Source organism: Ptychodera flava, chromosome 11 (genome assembly GCF_041260155.1).
Source record: "Ptychodera flava strain L36383 chromosome 11, AS_Pfla_20210202, whole genome shotgun sequence".
Lineage (NCBI taxonomy): Eukaryota > Metazoa > Hemichordata > Enteropneusta > Ptychoderidae > Ptychodera > Ptychodera flava.
In genome coordinates, this window is record NC_091938.1 from 42129538 (window position 1) to 42145373 (window position 15836).

The 15836-nt window shown below is 35.8% G+C and overlaps 1 protein-coding gene across 1 annotated transcript; it reads left to right on the forward strand.

The window, feature by feature from the left end:
• The first annotated feature begins 19 nt into the window (after positions 1 to 19).
• Positions 20 to 14378, forward strand: LOC139144308 (DNA repair protein XRCC3-like). The gene is made up of 6 exons (XM_070715002.1): positions 20 to 211; positions 4904 to 5041; positions 5634 to 5846; positions 8697 to 8842; positions 10344 to 10556; positions 12672 to 14378. Exons 1-6 carry the CDS (start codon positions 154 to 156, stop codon positions 12930 to 12932), a joined length of 1029 nt encoding a protein of 342 aa, XP_070571103.1. The 5' UTR covers positions 20 to 153; the 3' UTR covers positions 12933 to 14378.
• The last annotated feature ends 1458 nt before the right edge of the window (positions 14379 to 15836 follow it).

The following is a 15836-nucleotide window of genomic DNA, read 5'->3' on the forward strand; positions in this document are numbered from 1 at the left end:
GAGGTCATTTGCACTATTTTCGACCCAGTGCATGCATGCACTGCGCATACAACGATCGCCCGCTCCGTCAACTCTCGCTCGTCTGCTGTCACTTTATGTTGTTTATTACATTACCATGTGTTGTTTTGCGAATCTGTCGTAACCGTTAGCTTAATGATGGAGCTACAGGCACTTGAACTTCATCCAAAAATACTAGGAGCATTGAAGAAAGGTAATATTGTTTTGAAGATATGGATTTTAGAGAATGAATGTTTTAGTGTGAGTGTAGTACTATGCTGCGGGCTGAACACCAGAACACAGACATACCTTTTGAACCGTAGCTAAAAGTACAGGGCATACTCAGACACCCTTCATTTACTATTTAGTGTGTTAATAAGTGTGCAGGGCCCGGGCACAGAGCTTTCGATCAGACTGTTTGGAAGACGAACGAACGCCAGTGGATTTCGCCAGAACTTTCTGATTGCCATCTCTGTGGGGGTGCCGTGCCGATTTTATCCCTTGCCGATTTCGTCCCCCGCGCATGCGCAGACTATCCAACAGGGCTTCACTGGGATAAGATCGGCAGCTATAGCTGCCGATTTCGGTTCTGTTGCCGATTTCGACCCTCGACGCAAAATTCAAGTTCACGCTAAACTTTCTGCCGGTTTCGGTTCTGCAGTTGCCAATTTTGACTCTCGACTCAAAATCCAAGTTCACGCTAAAATTTCTTCCGTATAATCAATCCGGTGGTCACTTTTATGTGTCTAAATAAGTTGAAAATGTAAATAAGTTTGGATCAATCATAAGCTTAGACCTTAAAAACGGAAAGTCTATGGATCAATCGGTGTAATTTACTCCGGGAATTTAGGCCTTCTTGGAACATAGAACTGCTATAGCTGCCGAGTTGCCGATTTCGACCCTCGACTGAAAAACGAAGTTCACGCTAAAATTTCTTTCGTATATAATCTATGCGGTGGTCATTTTTATGTGTCTACATTAGTTGAAAATGTATTATAGGGCCTAAGTTTGGAAAAGTGCATCAATCGATGTTATTTACTATGAACATAGAATGCTATAGCTGCCGATTTCGGTTCTGCAGTTGCCGATTTCGACCCTCAGCTCGTCTCAAAATCAAAGTTCACGCTAAAATTCTTTCGTACAATCAATCCGGTGGTCAATTTTATGTGTCTAAATTAGTTGAAAATGTATTATAAGTTTGGAAAAGTGCATCAATCGATGTTATTTACTTGAAACATAGGACTGCTATAGCTGCCGATTTCGGTTCTGCAGTTGCCGATTTCGACCCTCAGCTCGACTCAAAATCAAAGTTCACGCTAAATTCTTTCGTACAATCTATCCAGTGGTCAATTTTATGTGTCTAAATTAGTTAAAAATGTATTATAAGTTTGGGGAAGTGCATCAATCGATGTTATTTACTTGAAACATAGAACTGCTATAGCTGCCGATTTCGGTTCTGCAGTTGCCGATTTCGACCCTCAGCTCGACTCAAAATCAAAGTTCACGCTAAAATTCTTTCGTACAATCAATCCGGTGGTCAATTTTATGTGTCTAAATAAGTTGAAAATGTATTATAAGTTTGGAAAAGTGCATCAATCGGTGTAATTTACTCCGGGAATTTACTATGTGAACATAGAACTGCTATAGCTGCCGATTTCGGTTCTGCAGTTGCCGATTTCGACCCTCGACTCAAAATCCAAGTTCACGCCAAAAATTTCTTTTGTACAATCAATCCGGTGGTCAATTTTATGTGTCTAAATTAGTTAAAGATGTATTATAAGTTTGGGGAAGTGCATTAATGGATGTTATTTACTTTGAACATAGAACTGCTATAGCTGCCGATTTCGGTTCTGCAGTTGCCGATTTCGACCCTCGACTCAAAATCCAAGTTCACGCTAAAATTCTTTCGTACAATCAATCCGGTGGTCAATTTTATGTGTCTAAATAAGTTGAAAATGTATTATAAGTTTGGTGCATCAATCGGTGTAATTTACTCCGGGAATTGACTTGGAATATAGAACTGCTATAGCTGCCGAGTTGCCGATTTCGACCCTCGACTAAAAATCCAAGTTCACGCTAAAAATTTCTTTCGTACAATCTATCCGGTGGTCAATTTTATGTGTTTAAATAAGTTGAAAATGTATTATAAGTTTGGAAAAGTGCATCAATGGATGTTATTTACTTGAAACATAGAACTGCTATAGCTGCCGATTTCGGTTCTGCAGTTGCCGATTTCGACCCTCAGCTCGACTCAAAATCAAAGTTCACGCTAAAATTCTTTCGTACAATCAATCCGGTGGTCAATTTTATGTGTCTAAATAAGTTGAAAATGTATTATAAGTTTGGTGCATCAATCGGTGTAATTTACTCCGGGAATTTACTATGAACATAGAAGTGCTATAGCTGCCGATTGGAAAGAGATAAGGCACTCATGTCGGCAGAGAAGCAGGCAAGCGACTGTTATGTTAAGGAATCATTTAGGTCTGGTATTTGTTATTCTTGTCTTTGAGAACTTGCCGCTCGCAAGCAATATTGTGAGGTACTAGTGTAGTTTAGAAATAAAGTGTCTGATGTAAATTAGTAATTTAGTAAGGTATCATTTAATCTCATCGTCTACTTTCCGTTGAGCATAACTGTTAAGTCATCAAGGCAAGTGGATCGCCTTCGCTCATCCAATTTTGCTGCATGTGGCAAGCAATTGCGATGATGAAGAATGCGTTTTTCCCCAAGTCAGTAAATGACGTGGTAATCCCCCCTTCAGTGACACACAGTCCCCAGTCAGTAAATAACAATACATGTACTATAGGGTACCCCCTTAGGCGTCCCTCAAGTATCAAATTTTGTAGTCAAGCAAGCAGATTATCTAACAGAAAAACCAATTCTCAAGGCTTAACATATTCAGTAAAATGTTGTCATATAACATGACTAGCGACTGAGGTTGAAGTAATGAGGGTCGAAACGGACAGGGGTCGAGGTTACCTGCTGCCCTGGCCCAAGCTGCATACCCTACTATGTTTACATAAGGCGTCCATATTTCAGAAAATCACTAAAAGTAGGCAAAAAAAAAAAGCCCCGTTACGTGAAAACGCAAAGGGTGGATAGGGGGTTGGCTGACAGAATGACACATTTCATACCGTTCAGAGTTGAGTGATACTACATTGACTGGATTGACCATACGATTTTTATCAAAAAACATCAGTGCAAAGTGAATGCATTGGATGTGTGGCCAAACTTTACATGCAACATCAATTGTTCGATCAAAAAATCCATGCGTAGAACTAATGAAAATTCGTAAAAAAATATCAATGCCTTGTAAATTAGGCAGTAAAATGTCATTGCCATGAAATTGAGTTTACTTGAAAATACATACTGACACTTAACATTAGTTTGAAAATTGAGCGTCTTCCCCACGGGTAATGGGGCCCTCTACTGTCTATTATTACTCATAAAAAATTATTGCAGCACATATAAATACATCCATCCAGCCAATCACTGAAGTAAAGAAATATTGATTTTTGAAGCTGTCGTTTGTCTGTCAAACACATTGATAAAACGGTGCGATAAACCAGATACAATAAATGATCAGCAAAATATTTATACTATTTAAATACTCTAAACATTTTCATGCATCAGTTGTCCAGATTTGAATAAAATTCTATAAAGCTCTTCAGCCATGCTCAATGCCAATTCAAGTCACCTTGTTGCAAATGCCAATTGTAATTAAACTAACCTGTACCAGTAGGCCAAAATTATATACATCACTTTTGTGTTCATTGAAGTGGCACTAATATTTAGATCTTAGTGTATTTTTAGTTTCACTGTTGCTAAGGTGTACAATTTGCATATTACTATTTGCTTTTCTATATCTTTTGCAATGCTAACACAACCAAGATTTCTGTTCCAGACTTGCTGATCGCCATTTATTCATTTATTCATACATTTATTCATGGGAAAATGAAAGTTTCAATTCACAACATAGTATGTAGATCTTGCTAAGAATTATGTAAAACTTAAAGAAAGACATATCTCCAATACTCCAGATATCATGAAGTCTTTTCAAGGTATTACCTTAAAATGTGTCCTTGTAATCATATGTATGTTTGTTTGTATGGATGCTAACCAAAGTGCCAACAGACTGTTTCTCACCACCATTAAACATCTAATGATTAATTCTATAACAAGATTTCAGTGCCATCGCTCAGTGAGGTCCATCTAGCCAAAATAACAGCACTCAATTCTGGTCAGGAGAAAGTCTTGTTATAATGTCTGTAAAGTGAATGCATGCACTTTCAATATATAGAACCTATGTACTAATCACAGCTTATTAATTTCTTTAATTGATATAATGTATCTAAACTTAATTTCAAGCACCATTCTTGTGCTGTGCCAGTCAAATTTACCAGTCATGGCAGTGACTAGGCTATTAACTTTTTTATTATGTGAAACAAAATAAGAGACATTGTATTCCTAAGAATATTTTGAGCAATTTTGATTGAAGAATTTTTCTTAAGAAATCACCTACTAATGGCTTTAAAATTTGATGTGCAAATTTCCTTTTATGTTTTCATGTTTGTTTGTTCTGAATTATTATAAAACTACTGATACATATAAATGATATTCAAACTCACTTCCCAAATATAACACAGGTTTTGTTAAAATACTGACAAGTATGACACTTTGTTTCATACAAATGGAGGTCAATATTAATACCAATAGATTGTCATCGAAATATGAATGAAAGCCCAGTATCATTGACACTATTTTTCAAAATGCCATCAGGCAAATTCCAGATGAAATGAATGTGTTTTGATGAAAGTCCTTCATGTATATGGATATGATGATCATATGCCTTTACAGGCTCTCTTGTTGATGATACACCTATACTTTTATTCTTTTGTTCATACAGCTAAACTCTGTTCTGCACAGAAAATACTGACACTTTCTGAAGCTGATCTTCACCGTCAAACAAAGTTATCTTCCAATGATATACAGCATCTACTCAAAGAGACAGCTAAATATGTCACACAAAGCCCAATGACAACAGGTGGGTTTAGTATACAATCATTTTCACATTTTAGTGAATAAACTTGTTTGTGTTGATATCACCAGACTTGTAGTTGGTTTAGTGTGATTTTAGCTGCAGCAAATTTTTACATGGCAAATAAAAAATTTCCATTCATTTTCTTAATTTCTTATTAGGGACAATAACTGTAACTTTCAATAATACTTTCATTGTTCTTCATCCAAAAATCAAGTATGTTTCCTAATATTTTCCTAAAATATGTGAAAACTACGAGTCTTGCAAACACAATATATGCAATGGTAATGTTTACAGATGAATTGTAGTCTAGACCACTATCTGTAGTTGTCTACAATAACATTGGACAACATGGGAGCTATGCTGATATGCTTAACACAGTCTTTTAAAAAAAAAGAGAATGCTTTTTACAAACAGAACAAACATTTGTATGATAAGGAAAAGTATTGCTATGGATAGAAATTCTTTGAATTTTAGTTTTAACTTCTCTCTTCCGTAACATTTACAGGACTTTGTCCCCTCCACATTGTTTGCTTGTCCAAATGATACATATCTGGTCTTCTCTTCTCTATTCCTTACATGTTAAATAACAACAAAGCCCTAGATATCCATGAGGGGTTGTGTCCCAGTGCTCTTAAAGTTCAAAGAATTTCCACTGGTTGCAAAGTCATAGATGAATTTCTACGAGGTGGTGTTAGATCCGGTGGTATCACCGAAATTGTTGGTGAAAGTGCAACAGGGAAAACCCAGTTATGTATGCAATTGTGCTTAGCAGTACAGCTGCCACTTGACATGAATGGACTCAATGCAGGTATGTGTTAATTGAACTTTCTACAAGTTATGGTACAACAAGTGGTCTCTGACACAGTATCCAAGGGCATTAGGGACATTGGGTGCTCATTCAATATACAATGTACAGACACTGATTTTTAGCTTAACTGATGAATGTCTGTGGTGCTGTAGTCATAATGTCAATGTCTGTGGTGCTGTAGTCATAATGTCAATGTCTGTCCCTAGAGAAGGTTTGAAAGAGAGGGCACCGATATATGTCTGTAAACAAGTTAAAAAAGCAGTGTACATCTGGTTTGGAAAGTTTGTTACAATGTAACTCAAAGGATAAAGATGGAGAATTGTCAAGTGAGGTGGATAAGATGAATCATACAGGCATTACAGATTTTTATGATTATTTTTTGAATTTTGTAAGTTTTAATTCTTAAATACTTTGAGAGTACTCAGAAAAGGGAGGACTATGGCTGTAGATAGTTTGCACACTATTTGCATTCTGCATGGTTTAAAGTTTAAGAATTAATGATATTATGAATTCAGGAGACTGTTGACAGCACCAGGGGAAGTGTGTTAAGTCACTAACAACCTGAAATTCAACATATTTCCTTGTAATTACCCAGGTAACAAATCTAAAACGGTTATTTCCAATGCTGTCTGTGTTTCATTAATGGTGAACTGTGTGTTATCTGACACAACTAGAGTAAATGGGTACAGATGCCTAGCATACCTTTTCTTTGACTCTTTTGAAATCAACTTTGCCCAGAACTTGGAACCAGCACCAAGATGTGTTTGTACCTACCAGTAGTGTGGGAAATAAAGGCACAACTAGGCAATTTTTGGTGGTTTTTTATGCATTTTTCATTGAAACTGACCAGTTATAGCTTTCAAATTTGGTTTTTAGGTTCCAAGTCTTCGGTGATGATGGCAGTTAGACGTGAACTTTTGAGGCCAATATTCCGGTTTTTAGTTAAAGTAACTTCCTTCAAAGAAATGATTACATTTACAAATGTACATTACTTGGATCAATTTTTAGTCCTTTGGAAAATGACATGACTTGGCGTATATGCCGTGTGCTGCATGTAATATGCCATAGACACTAGTACAAATGCATCTCAAAAACTGTCCAGTAAGATTTTTTAATTTGGTGGGATGGTCACTTGGGCAAATTTCTCCTGATACGATTTTCCTGTTTTTTGTTAAAGTTTGGTCAAAATGAATATTTTCAACTTTTCCTTAAAACCACAGATTAGATTACTTTTATGTTTGGCATGTGTGTTCCTTGAGTTGAACTGGAGTCAGAATTGTTCATTCTGTGGCTATACATGTCTTGTTTTTATCCGTTTTTACTCAATTTCTAGCACAAAGTGAGCAAACAATTATTGTTGTGTGCATGTATGTAGTGTTGTAAAGTTAGGCAAAAAAATGTGTGCAGTTAGGCAAATAAAAGCTTGGAAAAGTAAATATACAGTGTGGATACCAAAGCCAAACTAACTTACAAATTATGGGTTTTAACTGCTCTGTGTATTAACTTATGGGCCAAAATTTGATTTGTGACAATCCAAAGATACACATGAAGGCAGATTGCTCCAGTGGAAGGTCAGGTTTTGTACTGCACAATTTCTTTTGTGTAGTACCCATTTTGATTTTGTGCATAATAAGTCTAGGTTGAGCTAGTGATTGGGTTCCTATAAGCTACGGACCACTAAGAGACCATAATTCGTTACCAAATTTAGGGCGACCTTTGACCTCTTTTCTCAAATAAAAGCAAAGTTCACATTTGTCTGAATTGTATGAATTTGTATGAGTATATTTTAAGGCACATTTGTTTTAAATTTTGACATGGGAAGTCAAAATGACCTAAGGGGCCGTGGATAATTAAAACACGCGCACAGTAAACACAACTTTTATGTTTGTGGGGGGAGGGGTTTGCCTGTATTTTGATTACCATGCTCAAAAATCGCACTACAATTTTTCCAATTGCAACATCTCGCTACACATTTTCCCGTATCACAAAATATCGCTTTACATTGTTTGGAGTATAACAGGCCAGTACAGCACCGGTGCTACACCAGCATTATTTTGACTTAAATGTGAATCTTTGCACAAGTAAAATAACGTAGCAATCATTTTGGATACACTGTTTCATGTCATTCTATTGGTTGCGTCATTGTTGGGTTGGCACTGAACAGAGATTGATTTTAGAGGGTATGGGGGTCGGTAGAGTATGTGTGATTTCATAGTGACGTAATCACCAATTGTTGGATAGAGATACAGAATGAGGCTTGGATGGATTGTCGCACCTCCATACTTTCGTGTAGGGGAGGGGGAGGGGGATATTGACAATTATCACATACATAGACCCAGTTATCCCTATAGTATGACGTCACACTATAGGTATATGACTACGATGAATCCATATTCCACATGTGGTGGATATGGGACCCGGACTACTTTTAAAACGTAAACAAAAAATCAGCTGTTCACAGTTAAGTTCAGTTCAGAACTTATTTTCAAATCCCTGAAATGCAAAAGTGGGAGGGTAATGAAACATAAGGAAATATGGAGTATTAAAATATATGTGTAGAACACAAAATACCGGCTCGGAGGAATACGGCCGCTACACGGGGAATCACTCGTCCGCGACGCAGCCACACTCGTTCGGAATATGGGGGTTATATAGAAAATACACTTAGTTTCGTTTACCATGCGCATGTTTTAATTATCCACGGCCCCTAAGTGTCTCTTGACCCCATGTCCTTCTTTTCAAGACTCTTCCTATGAAACTACTTATCATAATCTATATGTCAAACTTACATCCATCCTTATCAAATAGGACCACACTATCTTTATTGCTGTTTTTCTTTTCTTTTTTAAGGTGCAGTGTATATTTGTACTGAAGATGTTTTTCCAAGCAAGAGACTTCACCAGATGATTCAACATTTTGAAAAGAAGCTTGATTCCAATGTAACCAAAAACCCTAGACTCGGTGATCACATTTTCATAGAACATGCCTCCGATAAGGTATGAATTGAAAGTCAGATATTATCATGCTTTGTTCTCATTATTTGAATGATAATTTAAAAAGATCGTTTGTAATAAGGTAATCTTTTGAGAAATATCAGATTACGTAATATCAGAAATGTGGCTGTAAAAAAGAATTTACAGTTAGAAATGTAGTCCTGAAGAGACTTGTTCTGCATGATTAGTCTAAACAGACAAAGTCCAGTAGGCAGCTGTTTTGGTCATGTCTGTCTGTGTATCTGTGTGTGTGTGCATCAGCAGTCTGTCTGAAAAATTTTCTCAAAGATGTTTTCAGAGTCAGCACAATGACTTACGGTAAAACTATGTCATACGTACACCGTGTTTTCTCCGGTAAACATGATTGCCCTGACTATTTTCTGTGAAAGTTGATACAAGGATAACCCTATATCATACATATGCACATTGTTTTTGTTTTCGCCTAACATTTCAATATGGCTGCAAGATGTTTATTTTGTTAGTTGCCTGGAAATACTTATAGATTGGTTCTGTGTGTCAGTCCTTGCATATATGCATCCAGACCCATTTCTCCTACATATGTCAGCTTAATTCTTTCAAAGATAATACACTATCCTGTACATTTGCTCTTCAATTGGTTTTGTGATATGATAAATTTGAAAACCCTCCAAAAAAAATGTGTTTTTATCTTCCCCTGTACTCAGTACTGCAGTGTTCCCGGTCAAAATGTGCACAAACTACTAATAACACAACAAACTCAAGAAAATTTATGTTTTCATGGGTTTCTTTTATCAGTGTTCATGATTTTGATACAGACTGTGAAAAGTATTTGACTATGGACCAATCATGAGCCGGAAAATCAGCGTATAAAAGAAAATTATATGGAACTCCAAAAATCACAGACTGTGTGTGTAAGATTGATAAAAGAACTTCTAATTACACAAGTTTCAATAGGAAACACTGCAGTGATTGTACTGGGAAGATAAAAAACAACTTTTTACAGGTTACTCAAATTTTCTGCCACATGATCTTAATGTAATTGATTATTACAAAATAAAAATTACAGCATTTGCCAATATCAAGGCTTTCAAAAAATACATTCTTTTATTTAGTTACAAGCACAGTTGTTTGCAGATAGTTCATTGTTTAGAAGGGCTCAATACTTGTCCTGGAACCTTAACTAAATGATGACATATGGTTACATTTCAGAATTGTTTAATAGTCATGTCTAAACTTTTCCGTTTTACTCACAGTTTGTTATCAATACAACTTTAACATTTTGATAGTAGGGAGGGAAAGGGGGCTTTCAGTTCAATGCACAAACTTCCTTTGAAAGGCTTATGCAGTAATCTCTCTCACTCCCTCCAAAATGTGTAAGTACTAAGTCAGAAATATGCCTATACAATGAACTTTGAAAATAAGGTTGATGTCTGTTGAGATGACTCTACAGTATTAGAATTCCAATTGCACATACTGTCTTCTTAACTCCTGTGATGTTTATATGTTAATTAATTCTCTTTATTAGGAAGGTTTGCTGCAATGCGTGACAAAGAGGATTCCCATCCTACTGAGAAGAAATCTTGTGAAATTAGTGGTGGTTGATTCCATTGCTGCATTGTTTAGAGGGGAGTACGGGTTGGAAGAGACAGCCAAAAGAGCTTATCATCTCAGATCTTTGGGATTATTATTACACAAACTAAGCCAGCAGCATAATATTCCTGTGATTTGTGTTAACCAGGTCAGTTGCTTTCTAAGGATAAACTGCCTTATCAAAAATTTTCTCTGTCTCATAGTATTTACCTTGTTAATCTCAGTACCTTAATAAATAATTTGAATATAATGATGACAAATCATTTGTTGCCGTGATTCAGTGATCAGTGTAGAGAGTTATAACTTTGTCAAGTAAATGGCAAGTAATGAGTCAATAAGTCACCTGATGTGTTGGCCTTGGTTCTAATCTGGGATTTCATTAATTCCCAGTTCATATTCTGTAATGTGTATATGAAAGTGATCCATCCCATCAATAAGCGGAGAATCCAGTGTCTGTATGTCTGTCTGGCTGTCAGTCCACTACAATTACTCATTTATCACTTTGATATGCAATGTAGTAATGCATTGTGGGATGAACACATCTCCTTAATAAAATGAAAAATCTGATCCTTAAAATATGCAGAAAAGGTTGGAAAATGTGAAAAAGGTGAAAGTCTAGAACTCTGGAACCACCTGTTGAATTGCATAGATATATAAGTTGAAATTATGTAAAGTAGAGGTATGTGAATATCAGGCCTTTCCACAGTTCCAACACTGGTCTTGAAATGCCCACTGCTCTAGGTGTGAATTACCTTTACTGTGTGGACTGGGCATGATATGAATTGGTCTCAGAATTTGTCAACCTGTTTTCTAATCATCAAGAAGTGAATAGTTTGATAAATTTACAGTGGTGATTCATAGCTCTAAAATTTATGAAGTCTTCGGCTAAATTGAAAATCCAGCTTTAAAACTGAGAAACCTTCGAATACTCTCATTCCCATTTGATTTTCATATCCTTTGTAGCATGATTACAATGCAGCCACCCCTTTTACTTGTTACATGTAACTGCAGTACGTACAAAACTTGAAAAAATTCAAAGTTTAAAGTCTGTTGAAGGTAGCATGGCCTCCACTATTGCAATATTGTATACCAACAACATGAGACATATGAAAATGTAATTCAACAGACCACAATGACATACACTGATGCGAGAAATTCAGACAAATTTTGTCAATGTTGCACACAGCTGTTGTTGCAGCTTGTTGTCCGAGTTGTTAATATGTTTTCAAGTTTTCATCTTAACATCAGCAGTTGCCTTTCAAGTTATTGTTAGCTCCACTATCAGCAATGCGGAGCATATCAAATAGGCTGATTTTCCGTTGTTGTCCGTCTGTCATCTGTCCATCGGTCATCCACCAACAATTGTCTTATTCTCTGAAACTAAACGTTTAATTGCTTTGAAATTTGATACACAGGTTCCTACAGATGAACTAAATGTGATATATTGATATTATGATGAAATGTGCAATTTTATATTTTTAAGGCAATTTTTGCCATTTTTGGTCAAAAAATTTGTTTCTCAAAAACTGCTCTTCTGATAGCTTTGATATTTGGTATACAGGTTCCAAGGGGTTATTTTAATATGATATATTGAAATTATGATGAAATCTGTAATTTTGTATTTTGTGGGCAATTTTTGCCTATTTTTATCAAAAAATTTGGTTCTTACTCATCTCACGGCTTTGGTTGACATGATCTCAGGGATGATATTAAAGTGATATGTTCAAATTATGATGAAATCTTCAATTGTGTATTTTGTCAGGCCATCCTGAAATTAAATGAGCTATCAAAGATTGCTGATGTGCAGCGTGCTAATAAGGTTATCTCTGATTGGTCCATTCTCACTATTCACCGCAAGTTAGGGAGTCTATTTGTATTGTTTTAATTATATTAGTAAGAATCAGCTACCCAATTGGATAACAGCTTCTTAGATGCTGCACATTGGCCCAAAGATTTCCACCTTTTTCATCAACACGTGTCACAAATAATCCAGTTGTTGAAAAGCATCAGACCTCTCCCTCACCCACATCAATTTTGTCCAGGCCAAAACATAAAGAAATGGCATAATATATTTAAGTATTTACTCTGCAGTGCAAGTAGCCATGGTACTCAGGGATCCCAAGGCAAGAAACATGAGGCACATATTGTAAAATATTTTGTAAGCTATAAGGGCAGGATTTTGAAATTCCCCAAAGTCAAACTAACACTTAATGAGTAAACTACAACTCTCCTTACTGTTGTCATTTTCTTTTAACATTTACAGGTTAGTGCAAATATGAGACGGGATAGTGACTTTTGCAGATATGACGTTATTCCAGCCCTTGGATTAACATGGTCCAATTTAGTGACATCCAGATTATTACTGTCAAGAACTAGTATGACCATTGATAGCTCTGATGGTACAAGTAGCACACAATCTAAATGTGTTGTGAGGACTTTACAGGCTATTTTTGCCTCTTACTTGCCGAAAGATATATGCTATTATGTGATTAATAGTCATGGAGTGCAGGGATTAGCAGCATGAAGACCATATACACAAGCATTTTAGCATTTATATATACTGATTAAAATTTGATTCAAGTGACAAATGCTATCTGTCAGTATATCTTGTGAATAGTTCTCCTGATTTTGTTTCATGACAATACCTAACAACACTTTTTGTATTATTTCAACACTAGATATATTTATCATATGGCAGTAGTGCCAATATCACTTCTTTCACTGCTATATTTCATGTTACATAAATGCATAAATGCAAAAACATATTTATTTTGAGTCTGAAGAATGCCAAGATGATATAACTGTGATATTCTGTGATTATGAAATATTACATATCTATTTTATTCCTTTTTAATAATAATAAATAATAATAAATACTTTATTGATCTCCGTAGAGAAATTACAATATCTGCTTCAAAACTATCCGGCAACAAAGAATAAAAAGGCAAACACGTTCATACACTAACATAAAAATGTATCAAAAACAAACTTGCTTAGAAATCTGCTCTGCTTAATTTATAAAAGAATGTTTAAAACGCTGTGTGTGTGCAAAGGGCACTCTAATCTACCAGTTCTTTCGATACGATGACTATCAAATTCTTTGTACAAGGGATGTGTCTCATCACTGAGGATGGCATTTCTCTTATAAATCATTTTGTCTGTATAAATTTCATCAAAGGAGCATAATTTCTGCCCCACCTCTTTTCTAGCTTTTTTAATTACCTTTTCCAATCTAGTTTTCTCCTGGACTGAGATGTTACCACCCCAACAATCAGCTCCAAACATTAAAACACTTTGTACAGTGGATGAATAAAAAGTGTACAAAATACTAGGATTTACCTCAAAAGACTGTAACTTATGCAAGCAATACAGGCGTGGTTGAGCTTTTTTAATGATATTTGAAGTGCTTTCCTTCCAGTTTAACTTATTGTCCAAAATTTGACCAAGATATTTGTTAGTACACACTCTGTCGACTGTTTTCCCCTTAAAGCACACTGGTTGTGGCTCATCGTGCCTACAACTAAAATCAATCACTATCTCTTTAGTTTTAGTAACATTGAGGTGTGCAGAAGTTTCTGTTCATGTTTTCTCACATCTTTGTGTGAGTGACTTATTTGAAGGATCACATAAAACCATCATGATCTTAGTTACCAAATCAGTGTTCTTATCAAGTCACCATCCTCACTATGCCACTCAAACCAAACCCCCAGCCTTTCATGTATCCAGTGCATTTGTAAGGCCATAGGACCACACCTTTCCACCCACCATGACTTTCTATTTCAAAGATCTGCAAGGTATTGCTAAGATCACAGGGCCTTATAGACTGCCCTCTTTAGTTTCTCTGAGAGAGCATCAGCATAGTCAGCCTTGATGATTGGTTGAAAGGATTTGTTATGAAACTTCAGCTTCACATTATCAAGTTTTCTAGCATTTTCAGCCAGTCAATAAATTCTAAAGCACTTCAGTAAAACTTGGTTATTTCTATGTGTGGTGGTTTTTCCAGTCAAATACCATAAAAAACAAACACCAAGACATTTTCAGTCTTGAAATCATCATGAGATTTGGCAATAACAGAGTTTCACAAGCAGTGTTTCAAGCTGATGGAAATGCAGTATAAAGATCTTCAATTTTCCAGAGGGTCCCTTGATAGCCTGTCCTTGGGGCCATCACATAATTTAGGTATAAGGAAAGGTTTACTTTTCACATGCAAGGATAATGTTACTCCATTCCAACAAAGGTTGTTAATTGTTCTAAAGAGCCTGTCCCTGACATAGTACATCAATTTCCTTATTATTACAGAGTAACTTTCTTCACAATTCCAGCCTAGCAGATAATTCAGAGGCCATTTGAAATAAGTCAATTTCTTTTGTGAATTTTTTGCCAGTTTATGGCTGCAGGATTTGAATTGTCAAACTACCATTATTACAGTTATTGCCCAATTTTTAGTGTCAACAATCATAGCAAAGTATTCAAAGAAGGCTATTCACCGCCAAGGGTTCTATATGTCTGATGTTATGGAAAGAATTTCATATAATATGTGAAGCCAAAATGAACATGTAGTCATAATGTTTGTACAAATCTATTGTAGTGCACCCTTCTATCATTAACTGTTTATTAGGTTTAAGTTGCTGTTAACATGTAAGTTTTGGAGCGAAATCAAAAACAGAAGTTGGTACAAAATTATATGCATAAATGTCAATATTACAAATGATTTTTGTACATTCTATTTCTGAAAGCACCAAGAATATGAAAAGTTATTCTGCAGAAAAGACATTCTATCAGCTTTTTGTTTGCCAATAGGTGGATCTGAATACACAACAGCTGTGACACTGCAGTCATTGTTGGTTATTACTGAGTGTGTGTCAAACCTACAGACATGTGTATTGTGGCTTTTAAGTTACCTGCTCTACAGTCTGTTTGTATTATAGCCTAGGTTTATTACAAGATTACTTTAGACCTAAACTGTCAATAACTTCTCAAGCAACATACTTTCTCATAGTTTACCAAATTGGAACAGTCTGGTGTATGGCAGGCAGAATTTGTCACAAAGGTCAAAACACCTAGGGACTGGTCAGTTTCTTTGGAGGGGGGGGGGAGAGAATCACCCTGATCTTGAATTTGGTAATGAATCACCTTGTTTTGGAAATGCTAAAAGAGAGTCAATGTGTTTAATTTTTTTTAATAAAAAAGGAAACAAAAGACATAGTTGGCCAATTCTTATTTTAATGTAGTAAGTATACAGGTACTAATCCTAAAAAGCTAACTTACAAAACAAGTATAACATAGTGTAGTCTTTGCGAAATAAAACAGAGCTCAATACAAATCTGTTGACCAGTACAACATACTACAAAAGTAGCATTGAATAGAAGCTATGACTGTACATCAATGAATCAACTATCCACCATGACCTTAGCAGTATAAAAATTAC

Excerpts from the sequence above, each read along its gene's own strand:
- LOC139144308 (XM_070715002.1), top strand. The coding sequence starts at position 154 with ATGATGGAGCTACAGGCACTTGAACTTCATCCAAAAATACTAGGAGCA. Across the intron at positions 8,843-10,343 it reads TAGAACATGCCTCCGATAAG|GAAGGTTTGCTGCAATGCGT; the intron begins GTATGAATTGAA and ends TCTCTTTATTAG. Across the intron at positions 10,557-12,671 it reads CTGTGATTTGTGTTAACCAG|GTTAGTGCAAATATGAGACG; the intron begins GTCAGTTGCTTT and ends TAACATTTACAG.